General features: G+C 38.8%; 1 protein-coding gene across 1 annotated transcript in view; it reads left to right on the top strand.

The window, feature by feature from the left end:
- LOC103183198 (A disintegrin and metalloproteinase with thrombospondin motifs 16) overlaps nucleotides 1–21,751 on the top strand; it is a 120,455-nt gene that overhangs the window by 58,743 nt on the left and 39,961 nt on the right. Inside the window, exons 9-12 of the mRNA XM_007900538.2 lie at nucleotides 5,053–5,190; nucleotides 7,961–8,114; nucleotides 9,860–9,955; nucleotides 13,889–14,037. Coding sequence (XP_007898729.1) covers nucleotides 5,053–5,190; nucleotides 7,961–8,114; nucleotides 9,860–9,955; nucleotides 13,889–14,037 — 537 coding nt within the window. The remainder of the gene's footprint in view (nucleotides 1–5,052; nucleotides 5,191–7,960; nucleotides 8,115–9,859; nucleotides 9,956–13,888; nucleotides 14,038–21,751) is intronic.

Below are 21,751 nucleotides of genomic sequence, written 5' to 3'. Positions count from 1 at the left end.
TAGCAGAATTCTTCATACATTTGATGCAAATTACAGGGATTAGTGACATCCAGCACAGCACTGAGTTGGCTGTTCATAACGTATATGTGAGCCTTAGCAGCAAATCCCAACAGTTTTCTTGTCTAAAGGGTATCAAATTTGGCCTCAATACTCTTTTATCTCACCTCCATATACCTACGTAGACCATTAGATATGACTGAATACTTGCCAGGAACAGGAAACCTATTCTTGCCTCCCTAGCGCCAGAAGATGTCACAGTTAGTAGTGTAATCCTCACTGAGTCTTCATCGGGTTCAAACTCCATGATGAAACTAAATGGGTCCAACTGCAAAAAAGAATAACTCAAGAGTTGATGATAAAATGCAAACAGCCGTATTTATTGCTCAAACAATCACATTAAACATTTGGGTTCCTTTTTGGTTAAGTGCAAAAATGCATTAGGATAAGTATTTGGTTTTGAAGGTATTTATTTGGATGTGTCATCAAACTCCTTTCTTCATTTTCACACCAGTATCCTTTTAAATGTTTGCACACAAAAAAAATGTTTGTGTAAATGTGACAAACTATATCTCACCAAAGCTATTTGTATTGAATGTGATTCTTTTCTAAACACCCGTGTGTTCATAATATCTTGGAAGGATTTATTTTTGTAGTAGTTCGGGCTCTTCACCACCATCTCAGAGACCTGCACTGTTTTAAATGCCAAAGCATTTTTGTACTAGAATTAATCCTCAGGTCTACTTGGAAGCCAGCACAATCCAAGCACCAGATCAAATATTCAATATTTAGGAATGCAATACTTGCGCTTTTCTATGAAAAAAAATCCATCAATGTTCTCCCTCCTTTCCTCCTGTTCGTCAAGGCATTTGACTCCCCCCACCTCCACTGGCTAAGGTTTCACTGGTGCCAGGTGCCCTCTGGATCGTTGCCTATGTGATCATTATTCATATGTGACCATTGACAGCAAGCTTCAGCAGGGCCAGCATAGCTATACCCAATCCTGCCTTCACCAATGTTCACCCAACTTTACACTAAGTAAATGATGAGACATTTACTTTTAATATATAAAGAGATTGGATTAAAGCCAGCAACAACTGAATGACGTGGCTATTATTCCATAGACCAAAATGCATTGCAATTTATCTCCTTTTAGATTGTAGTTTGATGGCACACAGAATCAGTCTGGGCAGTGGTTTGTTTTCTTGTGCGATTGTGATGGTCAAAAATGCCAAGGTTGTAAGTCTCGAGAGCAAGCACTCTGATTTTGCAATGAGAGGAACAATAAACTCCTTAATCCCTTTATTCTCAGCCTTCAACATTGACACCATATGTAAGAGAGGAATATTTGAGGACAATAGAAGAGGATCCCCTATTCCTTAAAATAAAGTGGTCTGTCATGCACTGATGAATAAAAGTCATCTTTTTGTTGCATCTTAATAATGTGATATCCTATTTAAAGTAACAAGTTGGCTTTTTTTTAAGCTATCAATTTAGATAGACATCTCACTTCAGTGCATTATCGTAGAGGAAAATGTAACATACAACATGACAGGTAGTGTAGCATCAGTAACACTACTGCTTTCCTAAGGAACACTTTTTCAAGCCTCATTGGCAGAATCTTGCTAGTTAAGGCAGCCAGGTATTAGTCTGGCTTAATTGGTAACACTCTCAACTCTGAGTCAGAAGGTTGTGGGTTGAAGCAGCACATATGGACTTTGAGCTCACTGTCTACACCAGTAGTGGCCAACCTTTATTGACTACTACTGGTCTATACTGACACTCCAGTGCAGTACTGGGAGTGTTGCATTGTTGGAGTTGCCATCTTTTGGATATTACTGAGGTCCCATCTCAGTTATTCAATGAATCAAGATGTAAAATGTTTGTGAGACATTGCTGTGCGAAAATTGGCTACCGCCTTTCCCTACAAATATAAAGTCACTTTACGGTATATCCTGTGAAATGTTTTGAGATGTTTCATCAATGTGGTAAAGCACTCTATCAAATCCTGGATTATTGTTGTTATTCAGAATCCTTCAGTACCAGCTCTGCACCAGATCATTTTCACTGATCACAGCCTGTCTGAGAGAAAACAATTTTACCACAAATTGTATGGTGCAGAGATATAATGCTAACTATTCTCAGATATGTTGAGAACTTTGTTTGGAACACTTGGAACATGGGTTCATATTTTGCCCACAAAATACACAGTATATCTTGTGAAGTGCTTTGAGATGTCTCCGCAATGTGATAAGACACAATATTAAATGCAAGGATTATTATTTTAGTAGACTCCAGTTACAATGCAAGGTAATTATTATCTTTTCAACTACTGCCTTTTCAGTTATACAGAGTCAATTTCTACTTTGTTAATTTTCAGTTGACATGTATCTGAAATTGATTTGGGCTTGATTTACGAATGCGACAGCATGAGGTGGAGCAATCTGATACAGTTGCGTTTATAGTTAGAGAGAGGGGGAGAGACACACACACACGTAAACACACACACACACATACACACACACACACGGGCAGAGACAGTCACCGATTCACTTTAAGGAGAAGGAGTGGGCGGATGGAGCAAATGGGACACCCGAGAGAGAGTGAAAGAGCTGACATTGTACGTCCTATTAGGGTTGCTCGAAACATACACACAGTCACAGCACTTTACAATATATCCTGTGAAGTGCTTTGAGACATCTTGGCAACATGATAAGGCACGATGTGAAACACAAAAATTATTATTATATAATTCCTTTTGGAAGTTTTTAGTTTGCACTACATTGTATATTTAGTGATTACCCTGCACTGTTCTCACATCCACAATGTGTTGTATTCCTATTAGTGCAGATATCAGGCTGTATGGCTGTATTATGATGGAGTTATTTTATTCCAAAAACTCTGTTAATCTCATTTTAATCTAACAAAAGTGTGCACGATACAATGAACTTTATACGCCCAACTGTAGTGTTCCCACATCTACAATACAATACAAAATTATATTTGTACAGCGCCTTTCACAGGGGGAGGACGTCCCAAGGCGCTGGACAGTCAGAGATTTGGAGGGATTCTCATGTTTTAATAGGAGCCCCTCCCTCTCCACTCCAATGCGGATATGAGTAAAGCAGTAAAGCCAATGAACAATAGATTGTACATTCTTGTTTTCCTGCACTGCCTAAGATAACCTTTGGGTCTCTGAGAATGTGAAGCTACAACCTAATCTTCAAGTAACTTATGTGGGGAATGTTACTGATTATTTTCTTTATCTTTCTGAGGATTTTGTTCAGTTTATGTTTGAATGACAAACCCTGTTGATACAGAAGCAGCTGGTTTTGACTGAGTTAGTGAGCCGGTGTGAGAGAGCAGCTTTGACAGTTTAAGCACACACTGTCAGGCTCAATAATTGAAAGCTATTGTTTAAAAGAAACAGCATGTGTGCACTCACCATCATTTGGCAGAATTCTTCATTCATTTTAATGCAAATTGCTCAATTAACTAATCAACAATATTCTTTGCCAACTGTTCAGAATGTGAAAGGATGCAACAAATGGCTTTATTAAGACCCTTAGCCTCTCACGTTTTGATGAGACTGCCCCAGTCACAAATGGTTAGTGACTTTTTCCGAGATTTGTCGCTTGCTGGCAGAGCCCCGTAGTCTGAGATACGTGCCTGTGGAGTGCTAATCCGCATGTCAGCACTTACCAACAGGTTCCTTGCTGCAGACACTTGTTAATAAAAACCCCTGGCAGTTGTGCCTTACTGAACTATAAATCATGCCATAGTAATAAGTTAAATAGAAACATGTTGCACAAGATTTTCGACAAGTAAAGCATTTGAGGGGAAAACAGTTTCTCTTCATTTTCTTTCAAACTATCGTGGCAAGTCTGCCTATTAATTGACACCGTGACAGTTGTGCATTGTTTGTACAGAAATATAATAAATAGAGGCTTTTTTTGTCAAACCGTTTTCCATCTACGGTTTACAAGCTTTATAATATTGTGTTGGGAATATTTGTTGTTTCTCATTTCTCTGGGAAACTTGCCATAACTGTGCTTTTTAATTATCTAAAGTGTATACACTCCGGCATGATATGGCAGTGAAATGAAGATTGTTAAGTGAACAATCTAATTAAAGTGAAGGTAGAACTCCCCATTGGGAGAGCCTCGTAGTGTGCCTGTCATGAAAGTAATTGAAAATTTCTGCACCTCATCTCATTTTCAGCACTTACAGAGGCATGCAGACACATTAGTAATGAAAAGAAATGACATTCCAATTGTCCAAGTGGTTAATTTACAATGCAAGAAAATCGAAGCATCCATTCACCAAGTAGTAAAGAATTAGATTCTTACTCCCTTTGGAGGACTGTAACCCACTAGCTAAATGCTCCGATTGAAATTTTGTTCACAAACAAACAAACGTTTGTCAGTTGTAACTGTTCAGAAGTGTTCAATTCTCTTTTAGGACACAGCAGAATCTGATGCTGTCAATTTTCTATGTATTCTCTCGTTTTAAAATAAAGATTTCCAGGTCCAATTTTCAGAATTACCTGGAAACTCTCAGAACAATACTGTAATTCCAGCCGAAATGTCTTTTTCTGAGAGGCTTCCTGTTCATTGAAGACCTACCTCTTCGACCGGGCTATCTTCCCCTTCTCCCTTGCAGCGTGTCCAATTCTTGTTTCTGTACAACTCTACAGGATGCTATCCTGCATGAAAGGCACTATGTAAATGCAGTTCCTGTTTTTGTTATTATGTGGTAAACTTGCGTGAACAAAATAGTGAGGGTTGGAGTGATAATAGATATATATATATCAATATATATATATATATACACATCGTTTGGTCTTCAAGGACCAAATAACTATATTTTTTAAATGTTTAGTTACATAACGTGATACAGCATGGAAACAGGCCATTCAGCCCAATTAGTCTGTGGAGTGCTTATACACATATTTGATTTTTGATGCAGAAATGTTACTTGTGATTTATTGTGTTAAAGTGCATATTAAAAATATAGTATTTGTGAACTCTCTGTCTTTGCCCCTTCTCTCTGCAGTTTCGGTATGATTCATGACGGAGAAGGGAATGTATGCAAGAAGTCAGAGGGCAACATTATGTCACCAACGTTAGCAGGCCACAATGGGGTGTTTTCATGGTCAGCCTGCAGTCGGCAATATCTGCATCGCTTTCTGAGGTACACACTCAATTCACTGCATGCTTTGAGGAATGTAACAAGGCTTCCAGCTGCCCTCGCTTTCTATGAAGAATAAAGCTTAGCAGATCAATTTAATTGTCCATTCAGTTTCATAAAAGAAATCAATTGACCATAATCATAGTAACTATGTGAGGTAAGTCAAAGGTGTACAGTCTTAGAACACCCTCATTACTCAGAGCCGTGGCTGCACACAAGGCAGTGATACAAGATTAATCATTGAACAGAAAGCATTTATTCAACTGACCAGCATGTTTCCAGCAGTAATGAACCGAACAATGTAGGACTCTTGGTTTGTTTAGATTTAAAACTTTATTGGTTTTCAAGTAGTACTTTCCTTCCCTTTCAAAACTCCCTTCACGCTAGCAACTTTGTACCAGTCTAAGCTCAGTGTCACATTCATACCATAGAGGGGTATTAAACCGGCCTTTCTGAATCTGACATTTACCATAACAGATGTTTTATGTCTAGGCTTGCCTAGATTGGATAAGTGTGGGTGAACATTGATATTCATCATTTTTTGCAATGTTGCACTGCAAAATAAATGTTCATTGATTTCAGAATCAATTTAATTTTTATGATGCACGACAAGTAAAGAATTGAGAGAATTTTTTTTAAAAATGTGGCTGCAACCTTTAGCAGGACAAGGAGCCTAAAAGGTGCTTTGATACCCTCTTTGGTATGAATATGACATTGAGCCCAAAACTGGTAGTGAGAATGACTCTCCAACAAATGTCCCAAACAGGCACTTTTACTTCGGAAACAGAAGAGGTCAGGACTGCTGATTTGTTGCTGTTGTGTGTCTTCAAAGTGCAAAAATTATTGTCTTCTGAAAATCAATAAAGGAAAATAATTAATTAAGAATAATCATCTACTGTCTGATGAAAATCAAAATAAATAAAGATTGATTTCCAGCAACCCTAGTTATGTTACATGCAATAACTATTCTCCAGGCATTACGTAGAAATAAACAATGCATTATGGTACGGTGTCTACAAACATCAATAAAGATCTGAATTACAAAATAACTTGTGTAGAAACAATTAAGATGATAAATGTTCCACAACTTGTAATAAAATTGAGGAATCGGTCCCTTAAAAGATGAGTTTGATCTCCAGTAAACTAAGGGTCAAGCTAATGCCAAGAATGCCCCCATATTCTCACGCTCTGCATATGGGTATGTCAGTTCAATTCACTTTACAATATATTCTGTGAAGTGTTTTGAGACGTCTCGAAGACGTGATAAGGCTCTATGTCAAATGTCAGGATTATTATTATGTTATTACCACGCAGTTACTGAATGGAAGGCAAACTGAATGCTAAGAAAGTTGGGTCAAGCCTAAAGCATTATCTTGTCCAGTTCAGCAGCCTATGTGGCACAACTCAACAGCCTGTTTAGTACATGGCATAGCAGGTTTGATATGCCGTATGCCTCCGCCTGCTCCACTGCTCCTACATTTGACATACGCATTGTCTCTGAGGCATGTTGCTATTTGCACAGATGGGTAGCACAGTGTGAATGGCTTTCACTCTTCATCCATCAATTTGCAGTTACAATAGTGAGTACATTACTGAGTGAATGATTTAGCAGGTTTACACACATGACGTGCGCCACACTCATAGTTATAGGGAACCAATAATATTTGGTTTATCCTGTTGGATATACTTCTGTGTATGGAACTGTATCTTTGGCAGCATCATTGCGAGACTTTCACTTTGCTGTAACATACAGTATGCTTTGTGAACCAGATGCTTTGATACAGCTGGCCCAAGTCTTTCTATGACCTCGGTAACTACGAGAGTCAGTCAGTCTTATAAAATATTCCTCATTACCATTGACGGACTTAACCGTGTTATGTCATCTATTATACAACAAAAACACTTGGAAGCCAGGATAAAAATACTGTAAAGCCAAACATCCAAAATAGATTATTCAGTGGCTGAGCATTTAGTTCAGAGTGTTGTGTGGACGAGGATAAAAACAAATGGCTTCTGCAACACATTGAAAACTAATTCTTGCACCAAGAGTTTTGTCTATATGAATCTTATGATGATAATACTAATCCTTGCATTTGATAAAGAGTCTTATTATGCCATTGAGACGTCTCAAAGCGTTTCACAGAATATACTGTAAAGTGGATTGAACTGTATATTTTGTGGGCAAAATGCAGCAGCTAATTTCACACATCAGTATCCCACAAACAGTTGTGGATTGAGCGCTCAAATTATTATTATTTTATTTATTTTTGCTTCACAGAATATATTATAATTAGTTAATTGACTGTATAGTTTGAGGATGAAATGTGGCAGCCAATTTCACACAGCAATGCCCCACAAACAGTCGTGGATTGAGTAACCAGGTTACTATTATTTATTTTACAGTGGGGGAGAAATTATTAACCCAAGAAAGGGATCTGCCAATTGATCTTGTATAGAGGATGATTATACAGTATGATTGCTTAATACAGTATACCTGTATGAAGAAAGGTTTGGAGGAAGGATGAATTGAATCAGTTACATTCCTGCTAGTTTGAAAATGAGAGACAAGTGTGCAAATGCCATGCTTTTCCAAAGCATGTACAACCTGGTACACAACCATTTACATCTGTTTGAAAAACATTGCTACTCATGACTTTAGTCAGCTGAAAATGAATTGTGCTTTTTAATATCTAACATACCAGTGAAAGGTATTTTACTGTGTAAACATCAGTTATTACTGCACTCAATCTCTTGAAACCACTTTGTTCCACAGCACTTCACAAGCAACTTGTCTTGCTGATGAACCGAAACCTGTGAAGGAGTACAAATACCCAGACAAGCTGCCAGGAGAGCTCTACGATGCTGACAGTCAGTGCAAGTGGCAGTTTGGGGAAAAGGCCAAACTTTGTCGGCTGGATTTTAAAAAGGCAAGAGGAATGCTACTGAACTTTCGCTTTGGTGTTTATAATAATATAATAATAATCCTTGCATTTGATATAGCGCCATATCACATCATTGAGACATCTCAAAGAGCTTCACAGAATATATTATAATTAGTTAATTGACTGTATATTTTGAGGATGGAATGTAGCAGCCAATTTCACACAGCAATACCCCACAAACAGTCGTGCATTGAGTAACCAGGTGACTTATTTATTTAACGGTGGGGGAGAAATTATTAACCCCAGAAAGGGATCTGCCAATCGATTAACAACAGAGTTCCTACTTACTGCTAGGTAAACAGAAGCATGTGGAATAAGGAAACTTAAGGAGTATGGAATCAAACCCAGTTCCTCTCGCTTGTGAAGCGAGTGCTCTAACCAATTTGCTACCGGACTCCACTTTATAGCAAATTGCATTTTTCTCGAGGCTTTATTATTGTCTTAATTGCCCTTGGGAGGATAAAGGATTAAATATGTAATCCTGATTTAATTGTTACAAAGACCCAATTTTTTCCAGCAAAGATCACTGGAGAGAATTTAGGAACTTGGACACTTGTGGGATAAAATTCTACCTGGATTTAGAATTACTCTGTTAGTGCAGCATTTCAGACCATCCAGAATTTGTCAAATTCTTAATTGGTCTTTAATTTTGAAGCCGGTTTTCTGTAAGTATCTTTTAAGAACTACAGAAAACGGGATTTGAAATAAAAACTGAATTCAACAAATGCCAAATATTGCAACTCTAAAATGCAGTGTTTGGCATTTGTTGAATTCAGTTTATAGTGCAATTTCACTGTTGCTTTTACTGGGCGAACTTGCATTCTTCCTGTCATCTCAAGTAAAATGATCTACAATGACAACTTGCATTTATATAGAGCCCATCATGTAGGTTAACATCTCTGAGTGCTTCACAGTGGAGTTGGAAGCCAAGCGAGGAGGAAGTTAGGGAAGGGAATGCGCACTCTCTCCCTGGAGGTACTTATCTTGCTTACCTAATTCAAAAGAGTATTAGATGCAGGTTGCCAAGCATCAAGACTTGGGGAACCCAGAGTGTGTGTTCAGGTACTACTGTAGTTTAACCAGCCAAAACCATACAGTTTGCCATTGAAAGCTTTCTTCTGCTTGTCTAGTTAGGACACACTACCTGTTAGGGCATAGTCTTGCAGGGCTAACAGGAGACAACTAGCCTACTCTTCCAAGTCCTGCCGATGAGCCAGACTGGCTGGGCTGTCGACAGCAGTGCCTTAGCATACTATGGAGCTGCTTGGCTCAGGGACTGGACTCCGGAGACCTCCACAGAGGGTTGGCTCGATTCCAACATTCTGTTGCCCATGTCAAAATGTCTCGCAGTGCTTCACAAAGTTTTCTGTGAAGAGTAGTGACTATATTTGCAAGCGAACTCTGCAGCCAATTTGCTGTGTCCCACAAAGAGCCATGAAGTGACAAGTTTTTTTATTTATAGGATTGTTAGCTAGGACACTGGGAGAAACTCCCTTCTCTTTTCGAATAGTGCTATAGGATCTTTAACATCTCCCTGAACAGGCAGATGGGACCTTGATTATGTATATGAAGTAATTTTTATCATGGCACAAATCCCTGCTTGAAATTGGTTGTGTTGCTAAAATAGTGTCGCTGCTTAACAAGAAACAGGCAACATAAACTAAACCGCAGATCTGAATTTAAAATGATTTATTCTCAAACTTAGTTACTGAATTCTTTTTCTGTCTTAGGACATTTGTAAAGCACTTTGGTGCCATCGCATTGGCAGAAGATGTGAGACGAAGTTCATGCCAGCTGCCGAGGGGACTGTTTGTGGCTTTGACAGGGTAAGATAACATCTCACTCTCTTCAATATTCATTCAACCGTACTTCTTGAAATGGAGGTTTTGTAAGTACATTTATTATGTGGGCTGTAAGAAACCTGTCTGATCAATAAGGTTTTGTTTGCCTTTTGTAGCTGCCAGTGTAATTGAAATGTTTTCTTCAAAGAAGTCTAGAGGAATTTTCCTGCTCAGCAATATGAAACAGTTCTTGGTTATAAAGTTCCTCCTACATTTCTGGTCAAGTACGTCTTGCTGGAATGCAAAGCTCTATTGCATAAGAAGGAAGTATAATAACGCCCACGCAGATTAATCACAACCAGAAGTGGTTCACAACAAGCTGTGCATTATACATAGTGCAATACAGATCAGAATAGTTGGTCTTTTCTTTGTTTCTTAAATGGTGATAGTGAAATTTGCAGTAGGAAATACAATCACTACAATCGTGGATTGTGGTACAATCACTACCACACACACAGTAATAAATACCGTGTAGCTGAGGGTAATGTCCATCATTATCCAAAATCTTATCAATATACATTGATCTGGGAGCTGACCTCATGTACTAGTGAATGTGTAGCAATACCTAGTCAGTGTTGGGTTTTTCAAAGGTAGAGGGGCTCTGACAATTGGCTTTATAATAACTTTAGGCTTTATAATACTAATCAGAAAAACGGCACCAAATTCAGACTGAATTTAAGAATTTGCCATAATTGCACAAAATCTGAAATTTTAGAAAAATAGCCTTAAGGTTAGAACTGTGTGTATTTTCAGTCCTCTGGTCCCTGGCTTGTGACCACACACTGCGTTTTCATGAGCGTTGATGTAATGATGTAGTCATTTAATGTGGATCGGCTGTTTATGCCGAAACATATGGAAGAATTTTTTGGAGTTTTTCTTTGATCGTATTTGCTATCCAGGGAGAATTATGTTGAGCTTCCCCAGGAACTAACCTGGCTGGGGTGAAGTTCGTCAACAGAACAGATTTTGTGTCTATGGAGATTGCGGTTTGATGGGCCTAATGGCTTTATTTTCATCCACACTTTCTGGTTTAATCTCCATGGTTAGAAGAGGGATAATGCAGGTTTACATTGTGGTGTTGCCGGTGAACAAATGCACTTTACTTGAGACCTTTAATACCTGTCAGAAGAAAGCAAATGTCAGTTCATATCTAACATGTGTGAGAATTCATAGAGAGCAATAGGATTGTAATTTTAAAGTGACATGACAATTGTATCCAAAAGCTGTAATGATAATTTTGACATCAAATTTTTCAAAATGTGTGGAAATTTACATATAAAAAACAAACCATCTACAACAGTTAACGTTTAAGCACTTTGTAAAGCCAAGTACTTATTGACTGCTTATCAGAATATGACATGTGCATGAGACTAAGTAAGTTTGGAAATGTTTTAACTGCTGGTTCAGAAATCCATTGATTTCTACCACTACAATAAAAATGTAGAACCTTTTGCTTTATAGAATATCTCAGTGTTTGACAAATACGATGGTGAACACTGAGAAGGGAAATAAGAGATTCAATGATATTGACCAAAGCCACAGCCCTGAAATTTGTTGTTAGGAGATTTCTGAATGCAGAGAGAGAGTCATAATAATAATCCTCGCATTTGGTATTGCTCCCTTGACTTTAGGAGAACATCTCAAAGCACTTTCCATGATTTACTGTTAAGTGAAGTGACTTGGTGGTTCGTAGGCAAACGCTACAGAGGTGTTTACAGCGGTGTCCCACAAATAGCCATGAAATGAATGACCAATTTGATTTGGGGGATTGTGGGAAAACTCCTTTCCTTTTTGGAGTGCCACGCTGTCATGATACAAACACCGTGGGACATTGCTGTGCACAAATTGGCTGCAGCATTTGCCACCAATATACCCAGTCACTCCATTTTGCAGTGCATCCTGTGAAGCACATTATCCTCCTGACTTAAAAGGTGCAATACTAAATGTAAAGATTATTATTATTATGGGATCTTTAAAGTCCACCTAAACAGGCAAATGGGACCTCATCCGAAGGACGTTGTGGATAGAGTAGCCTTTGTGTGGTCTTGCAGAATGAGCAAGTTTGATGGGCCAAATGACCTTTATCATTCCATGTTTTCTTATGCACTTACAAATCTTTTGTTGAACTTTCAAACCGTGTTCAGTGTTTTTTTTATTCCACTGAGCTAACACCAAAAATGAAAAAAAGTTGTCATAAAGGGTGATTATCTCGTTTTATCTTATTCATGCATCTCGTAGGTGGGCCAGAGAAGAAATAAATGTTGGTTTTGGCTTTTACTTTTATTGCAGCTGGAAGGAGACTGTGGTTTGCCAACCTTCCACTTGCATTTCCTGAAACATTCACTTTCAGTTTTTGCTGCCAAATGTAAGCGAACAGCCTTTTCTGATAATTGGACATCGTACGATGATAAATGTGTGGATTTCTAAGAGAAATAAAACTGCAGTAGAAGTTTGCTTCATTGTGTTCCATATTATCTCCTCAGACAGCTAAAATAACTTATATGTACTAATACATTTCGCGTTGCTATTATGTTATATCTGGTATTGCATTTATATTGAATCTCATATTGTGGTAATACTGCATCTCATTTATACTGCATCTCACACTGCATTTATACTACACTTCACACTGCATTTATTCCTTGTAAATGTTTATGTTTCCGTTAAGGTTGAAAAATATTATTATTATTAAAAAATACTAAATGGCAAAACCTGAGTGCAAATGGTGTGAGCTACAGAAAAAGTAAATTGTGTATAAAGTACATCTAGTGCAAGCAACTCCATGTGTTGTCATTTCATGCAATTGTGACACTCTTCCTAAAATAGCTACTAAGCGGATGGTAACCTGCTCCAATCCGTCTGCTTACTGCAGCAACTTAAACATATATTCAGCCTTGGTGATGGAGTTAGACATTTAATATCCAATAAATCCTTATGCTAAGCTAGCAGGAGTTCATTGTGATTGATTTTGATTCCGGGAATTCCAGATCATTGTTGGAACTAAAATAATTTACTTATCATTACAACAACAACGATTTTACATTTATATAGTATTGTGCATTTCATGTCGGGAGGATATCTCAAAAAGTGCTTCACACAAGTGACAGGGAGCCGATTGACTCAGGAAGGGGGAAGGGGGTTAGTGGAGTCTGGTGTGGGAGAGGATGTGGGCTGCGGACTTCTGGCTGGTTTGTTACTTATGTAGAGAGGATCTGGGAAGTCCAGCGTGCTGCATTATTGCAGGCAAATAATGTGAGTAAACTCCTTAGGCATTCAAACCAAGATGCCACAGAAGCCTTGAGTATTTGTTACAAAAACCCAGGAAAGATCACATGGATATACTAAATATTCATTAAAAGTAGAATAGGTAGCATTCAATCATTTCAGATTAACATATTAAATAAACCGTTTGATGATGTCCTCATATTGAAAAGTTAAAGTTGCTTACAAGTTTGCCCACAAAATATACACAGCCACATCATTTTACAGTATATCCTGGAAAATGCTTTGAGAAGTCGTGTTGACATGATGAGGTGCTATATCAAATGTAAGAAATATTATCAGCTAATTTTAATTGTAATGATTAGCAGCAGTTGGTCCGAATAAATATCAACACTCTTATCTTTGGTTATAATAATATGGTAGTGACAGAAGGATTTGTAAACATTGAGCCCTGTTGGTAGCTGGATATGCATTACACAGACTCTAGATAACTGTTCCAATGTGGCCAAAAATCAAATCGGATCACAATTCTCACGGGTCAGCATGATGCACGTGCAGTTAACTGCAGGGTTTAATGTTTGTGAATTATGCTGCAACTTCTGCATTTTAAACCCCTTTGTCTGATGCACCATTATATCTGCTTAAACATGTAAAAATTAATCAGCCAGCACTTAATTATTCTCTGTTTTGATCTAGTGGTGCCGTCGAGGGCAGTGTGTTAAGTATGGGGAGGAAGGACCAAAACCTATCAATGGTCGCTGGTCAGAGTGGTCCATGTGGTTACCTTGCTCCAGGACCTGTGGAGGAGGAGTAACAAGCAGAGAGCGTCAGTGCACTAATCCAAGGTAAAAGAATGCTCTACACTGTCTCAGTGTCTGGTTTTCACAACAAGTTTTTTTTCTGACACATTGAATTCGTAGAAACTTAGAAATTAGAACAAAGGAGGAGTCATTGCCCAGAGTGTCATTTGGCCCTTTCAGTGTCTGAACTGTGCTAGCTCATCTTTTAGAACTATCTACTTTCATCCCAAACGCTTGCTTTTTCTCCATACTTTATTGTCAGATTGGCTCAATTGGTAGCCCGCTCTGTTCTATGTCAGAAGGTTGTGGGATCAAGCCCCACATTCCAACTTGAAACTCAATCTAAGCTGACACTCCAATGCTGTGTTGGGAGAGAGATGGTTTGTCTTTCAGATGAAATATTAAACCAAGTTCTTGTCTCTTCCTGTTCAATTAGATGCTAAAAATCCCATGGTACTGTTTGAAAAGAGCAGTGAGTTTTTCTCAGTGTCCTAGCCAACAATCCCCCAGATAAAATTGATAATTAATTTCTTGGCAAATTGTTAGACATTACTGTACGCTATTGGCTGCCATATTTGCCGACAAATAAAACAGTCATGACACTTCACAACAAAAATCTTATAAAGCGCTTTGAGATGTCTTGCAAAATGATAAAGCACTCTTATCAGTTGCAAAGGTTATTATATTAGTCCACTTCCTCTTCAAATATTAATCCATTTCCCTTTTAAAGGTGTGAAAAGGGTTGCTGGATTGGGAAACAAATTCTCTCAGTTTCTGGGATGTAGGACAACTCTCAGATCAGTGTTAAATCCATTTATAATGATTTACAGCTTTAAGGCATATCACTCTCCTGATTACTCAGTTTACTGATGAGGTTTTTTTTTGCCTTTGCCTTTACACTTGAATGGGGATAATAAATCACCCTGCTTACAAAATATCTGGCCAGTCTAAGAGGTTGCCAAAGGTATAGATGCCCTAGTTTCAATTAGAATTGCCTCTTCAACCATTTTAGAAAATGGTATGATTTTTAATTCTATGGAGTGTAAATAGATTCCTCAGTTTGAATAACAAACCTCTAGCATAATTGAGGGATTTAGATGTCATTAAACATAAGAATGAAATGTAAGCGGTTTATAAACTTCAACTGAACCCTGCGATTGGGTTACAGGCTCCAGCTCTCATGCCAGTATCTGATCTTGTCAGCAATACATACTGCATGTGGAATTTGGAGTTAAACTTTGAGTTCATGTTGTTATGAAAGATTCAACGTTTTTAACCAATTATCTGGTGGGTTTCTGAGTCTCAGCCCTTCGCCCAGTGACACAATTATTTTTATATATGGTGATATTACTGAAGATTTTTTTAACAAATAATTTGCAGCAAATTGCAAGGAAATCAGCATGGCAGAGACTGAAAACACTACCCTGCCTTAGATTCTGTTATGTGCGCTAAGTGAGGCTCAATGTCTAGAATGCCAATCAGTACTACAACTGGAATCAGATCTGGCAGCTAACCCTTCCCACCAGCAACTCTTTCAAACCACGAGAGCGTGGCAATCAACCAAGGATGTGCTTTCCATGGATTTCTGAAGGACTCTTTCAGTACTTTGGTTTCTGCTTTTGAGTCTCTCTCACAGCATTTAGCTGAGATGTCCACTATAACATCTCCTCCAGTTGTCACACTTTCCCCAATGTATCTAACAAGGTGATGCCAAAATGGAGCTGCCAGCCAAATACTGGTGGAATCCCCCAATTGGTGAGCATTTAATCAAGTGAGACTTTATTCAGTTGGTTGGATGGACAAAGGAAACCTGCAAGTAAACCTACATCCTTCACTGGAAGTGATTTCCCCCCACTCCCAGAGATTAAGAGAATTCCTGTGGTTATGTGGAGTTTGAACATAAGGATTGATTAAGACCACCCCTGTAGCACGTGAATTATTCGCTTTCTCTCCAGCACATGGGGAGAGAGCTAAGTGCAGAATTCTGGCAGGTTTGTACATGATTTACCAGTTCGAAGCCTTAGAGAAAATATTTTGAGAGACATCCCTGCAATGTGTTTCGAGTCAGTGGTATAGGCCTTAGACAGACAACACCCAACTTGTTTGAGTCAGATGGTTGAGAGTGGTTGGGCTTCGCTGTCTCTCTCTGTCTCTTTCTCTAGTGTATGCAGAGCCATTAAAATGTTCTACATGATTGACAGGCTTTGTTATTCACTGTAACTGCAATTCATCCAGGTGCACCCAGGCAAAATGTACCTGCCGCCAGGGAATTCTGAAGAGTTCTGAAGTGTGCAGACATGATTGCGTGAGCATCAGCAAAGGAACAACTAAGAATATGATGTGAGAGGAGGTAGAATTGGGCAAGTTGCCAGTATAAAGAGTGATAGTCTTAGAATTATTGTGTTCCTATTTACAGCTCCATTTGACTTTCCAAATGTAGAAATGAAGAGACATGGAGCAGGTGAGAAGGCAACACCCTATGATACACAACTTTTAATTCAACTGTGGGACCCGAGTATGAATCCAGCCACCACTAATAGGATGAAAGTCTTCATCTCTCTGTCAGTCTTCCTCGTTTGGTGGAATTCTTGGCAGTTGATTGGAAAGTTGTGGGTTCAGGCTTCACATCAGGATTTGAGCTCAGGCACTGGATGATACTCCAGTGCAGTAATAATAATCCTTGCATTTGATATAGCGCTTTTCACGTCGGGAGGACGTCCCAAAGCGCTTTACAGAACACACTGTAAAGTGAATTGACTGTATATTTGTGGGCGAACGCGGCAGCCAATTGCGCACAGCAATGTCCTACAAACAGTCGTAGATTGAAAATGACCAATTTATTATTGTTTTTGGTTTTGGAGGGATTATTATTAGGCGTGTGGAGTAAGGAAACTTGCCCAAGGTTTCGCCCTGCCTGGAATTGAACTCAGGTCTCTCGCTTGCAAAGCGAGTGCTCTAACCACTGAGCTACAGGACTCCACAGTACTGAGGGAGCCCTGCACTGTTGCAGTTGCCATCGTTTGGATGAGATATTAAACTGAGGTGCCTTCTGCCAATTCAAGCAGACATTAAATATCCCAATGACATTCTTCAGAAAAAAAATGGAGTTTCTGTATTCAACGGTTCTTCAGATAAATTGCTCATTGGTTGTTTGTGGAACATTGCTGGTGCACACAACAGCTGCTCTATTTACCTAAGCACCTTGGAACATTATCTTGACATGAAATGGGCTATATAAATGCAATTGGTTATTGTTGTTACAGACGCAGTCACAACACTTGTCAGTAATTGCTTGTGAAGTTTTTATGTATAAAGTACTATAAAAATACCAGGTCTTTCTAAGCATCCCAGGTAAACTGAGTTTGGGCAATAACTGCAGGTTTTGACAATAACATAGAGCTATATAGTGGCAGATGGAAAAATGAAAAGGAAAGTCTCAAATAGCAGATTTAAGCAATAACATTTAAATATGTGGCCTTACTTTGACATAAAATAATTTGGATGAATTTACAGGGCAACTACATCTAATCTGCTACAATTACTGTGCAAAGGGATTAGTATTGGAGTTCATTGGGACTAAAAGGTCTGACCAGATTGACAAAATACACTGGTGGAAAAGGCTCAGAGTGCTGAATGGCCTCCCTCTGTTCCTGGTTTTCTATGTTGGTACTAATAGGCAAAGTACATCTGATATCTTATACGTCCAAATAGTATACCAAGACCGGAGAAAGGAACACAACAAATATAGGCATTTTTAAATTGGTGATGACCATTTCTATTATTATAAACCTTCTGAGGAATGTTTTTTCCCATAACAAGCTGGTATGCATTTTAAATGACGCAAATGGGTACCATTGGTAAATTCTTGTGTTTAAAGATTATATTCGCTCACTCCCTCATTCAAGGTTAGCCTCAAGACATACCTCTTTGGTCGTGCTTTCGGTCATCTTTCTCCTCCCTACCCGCTCGTGTGTCCAGCCAGCAGTGTCAAACTCTTTGAAACATCCTCCTGATGTGAAAAGCACAATATAAATGTACTGTCAATTATATTTTAATGTTAAAGGAATTTGTGCAAGACTAAGTTTGCTGTTTATGGATTAATATAATTTCTGTACGTTTCTGATGGCACCCATCTTAGCAACATTATCATAAGCACAAATTATCTCATAACATAAGCCTCTTTGGTGAGGAACTGAGTTTGAAATATGCCTTGGAGGCATTGCAATCACAGAATTAGTGCAGTCCCATTACCAGGAATAAATTTATCCACAAAATGGATTTTAATGTTTTTTAAAATCCTATGGACACACTGCTATAATGGGAAATAATGTAGCTTTTGCACCTGACATAGAACAAAAACTAAATTACATTTGTAAAGTGCCTTTCACGTCGGGAGGACTTCCCAAGGCGCTGGACAGTCAATGTTTCAGACCCGAGCTGGGGGTTGAGATTGGAGAGGGTGGAGGGCAGGGGGGAAGCAGGGTGATCGAAAGCACAGTCGAAGAAGAGGGTCTTGAGATGGGTCTTAAAGCAGGCAAGGGAAGAGGCGGAGGGACTGCAAGATGGAGTTCCAGAGGGTGGGGGCAGAGTGGCAGAAGGCCTGCCTGCCAATAGTGAGGCGGGGGACGTGAAGCAGGCTGAAGTCCGCTGAGTGGAAGGAGCAGGCAGTTGGTAGGGGGTTAGGAGTAGAAATGTCACTGATGCCAGAACTACTGCAAAATACACAGTCTATCAATGTACTTTACAGTATATTCTGTGAAGCACTTTGCGACGTCTCAACGACGCGATAAGGTGCTATTTAAATGCAAGGATTTTTTTTATTATTACTGCACTCAAAATTTCAGGTGTCCCCTCAAATAGCATGTCACAAAACATACTGCTGGTGGGAACATCAATTACTACATCTTAATATTTTTATCAACAAGTCATGGTTAGGGTTTGCATCCTTTTGCCAAGTTTGAAACTGGAAAGGGATAGGATAGGGCCCGTGCGGGATACGGAGCTGGGATGGTGTACAGAGCTAAATTAGGGGTGGTTCATTGAGATTGATATTAGGTTTTCTTTCCTGGAATAAAAATTCTTAATAGCCCGAAGTGATTGGGGGAAAATAGATTTTTTTTCCTTTACAGCAACTTTACTTTAAATTTTGGTGTCACCAGGCTTTTGGCATCAAGTTAGCATTTCAGGACTTGGCAGATATCCTGCACGGAAGCACAGGTTGCCCAGACCAAAGCAGCCCACATATCATTTGGTTGACATTTCTCTTTTTGTTGCTAACACTCTTAGAAACCTAGTGTGTGTATTATTTGAGTGCAGATTTTTTACATTTTAAGAATAGATTTGAATGTCAAAAATAATCCTTGCATTTGATGTATCACCTATGACATCAAAACGTCTCAAAACACTTTAACGGTAATTAATTATTGTTAAGTGTAATGACGAACATTTGTCAGTGAACACAGTAACTCCTTTGTGCTCAACAATGTGGAGTTCTGTAGCTCAGTTGTTAGAGCACTCGCTTTGCAAGCGAGAGACCTGAGTTCAATTCCAGGCAGAGGGCGAAACCTTGGGCAAGTTTCCTTACTCCACACGCCTAATAATAATCCCGTCAAAAAACAAAAAAAAGCAATAATAAATTGGTCATTTTCAATCTACGACTGTTTGTGGGACATTGCTGTGCGCAATTGGCTGCCGCATTCGCCCACAAATATACAGTCAATTCACTTTACAGTGTGTTCTGTGAAGCGCTTTGGGACGTCCTCCCGACGTGAAAAGCGCTATATCAAATGCAAGGATTATTATTATTATTATTAATGTCCCACAATTAGCCATGAAACAAATGACCAATTTATCCAGGGGGATTGTTGGCCAGGACACCAGGAGAAACTCCCTTCACATTTTGAATAGTCATAGATTCAAAGTCCATCTGAACAAACAGGCAGGATATTGGTTTGATGTTTTAGTCAAAAGTACAACACCTCTGACAATGCAACACTCCCCAAACACTGCACTGGAGTTTTCACCTAGTTTGTGAGTTCAAGATCTACCCAACTGGGCTAGGCTAAGCATCTCAGAGCAACCTTGAATAGAGCTGATTTGTTTCTGTGGGGGAGGGATGTATATTGTAGGAAGCAGTTCCTTAATTACTAAATGATAAGAAGAAAGGTTCTTTCAGGCACAACTTAATTTCTACTGTGTAAATCACTTTAAATAACTGGAGGGGGCAGGGCCTATCAATCATAATCAGGTGATGTCTCCACAAAGCAAATACTTTGTCCAGTCAAATGGGAATGTGATTGATTGAAGTAGGTCAAGAATTTCAAGCTAAAGAAGACGAGATGAAAGTCAAATACACACAGTAGGAGGTAAACCTGAGAGTGGTTCCCACTCCAGTGTATAATTGTTTTTCACAGGTTGTGTAAGCACCTTGAGGGAATGCACCTGTCTACACCTGTGTAATTGACTTCCGTCACCATGAATCACAGACAACAGTATGTCTCAGATAGCAGTGCAGTTCTGTGGGTCATACCAGATTGAGGTGGGAGCATGTTCAACAGCATTTCTGTAGAAAAATATTTTAATTGGAAAATAAATATACAGGTCCTTTTAACTGATGGGAATTCTAATTGAGTTCCCCGCGCCCCCCCAAAACATTTAAATTAAAGTTTACTTTGAGCAAAGAAACTAATTAAAAAAAAACAAAAGAGCTCTGTGATTCCAGGTATTTAATTTTCCTTTCAACAATACAATATAATGTGAGTATAAATGGGATTTATTGTTTACAGTTGGCTCTACACACTTTGACATTTTCTTAAAAGTATCGCCATGTTTTAACAGAGAACATGTCACTGATTTGAAATGTTTGTCTTGTTAATCTTTTTTGGGGGGTATTTAGAATTTGTTTTATGTAAATCAACCATTATTTTACTGTTATCACTGTACTCGTTATATAGAACTCCATCCCCACTTTCAAATCCCTCATCAAGATTTACTTTGTGCTTTTGGCCATCTTCCCCCACCCTGGGCTCGGATACCCACTCACCTAGGTATTAGATTTCAGACATCCTCAATAGGCGAAAGGCAGTGTATAAGTGTAAATTGTATTGTACTTTCATCAGCTTGTCAGTCAAGGGATTCTCTTCATCTTCATTAAGCAGTTGCTTCTAATATATTAACCCATTTAATGCACTTGAGCCTTTGGTTATTCTTGCATTTGCTGGTGTCCATTCCAGACACGAGGAAATTTCCATGCGTAGATGGCACACATATATGCGGCTCTCAGTCGGGTTTGCATATTCGTGGCACGGTGATGCATTTCCACACATGTCTAGCACTCGGTTGACCAAAAAAAGTGTCATTCTTTTAATGGACTTGAATCTTCGGTTATACCTGCATTTGTTGGTGTGAGACTTCCTGGTACATCTCTGTCATATATTTTCCAACAGTGCATCTGAGGAAAGAAGATCACTTTTCAGAGTTGACCAATGATATTGTGTACGGTATCAATTATATCATACAATTCAGTTAAATATTTCCAGAAGGTTTTGTGGTTTAGGAATGAAGAAATGTGCGAACTAGAAATGATCAGAACAGTTAGGTAAAGGATGAGGGTTAGTTGTAAATTTAACTGATTGATATTTGTAATATTTGTAAAACCATCCATTTCCAGGAATCACATTAAAGAATAATAATCCTCCCATTTGCCTTTCAGATCAGGAAGGTATCTCAAAGCACTTCATAATATATACTGTAAAGTCGA

The sequence above is a fragment of the Callorhinchus milii genome, unplaced genomic scaffold (assembly GCF_018977255.1).
Source record: "Callorhinchus milii isolate IMCB2004 unplaced genomic scaffold, IMCB_Cmil_1.0 Scaffold2, whole genome shotgun sequence".
NCBI lineage: Eukaryota > Metazoa > Chordata > Chondrichthyes > Chimaeriformes > Callorhinchidae > Callorhinchus > Callorhinchus milii.
The sequence above is the reverse complement of the archived record's forward strand: the minus strand, read 5'-3'. Positions and strand labels throughout refer to the sequence as shown.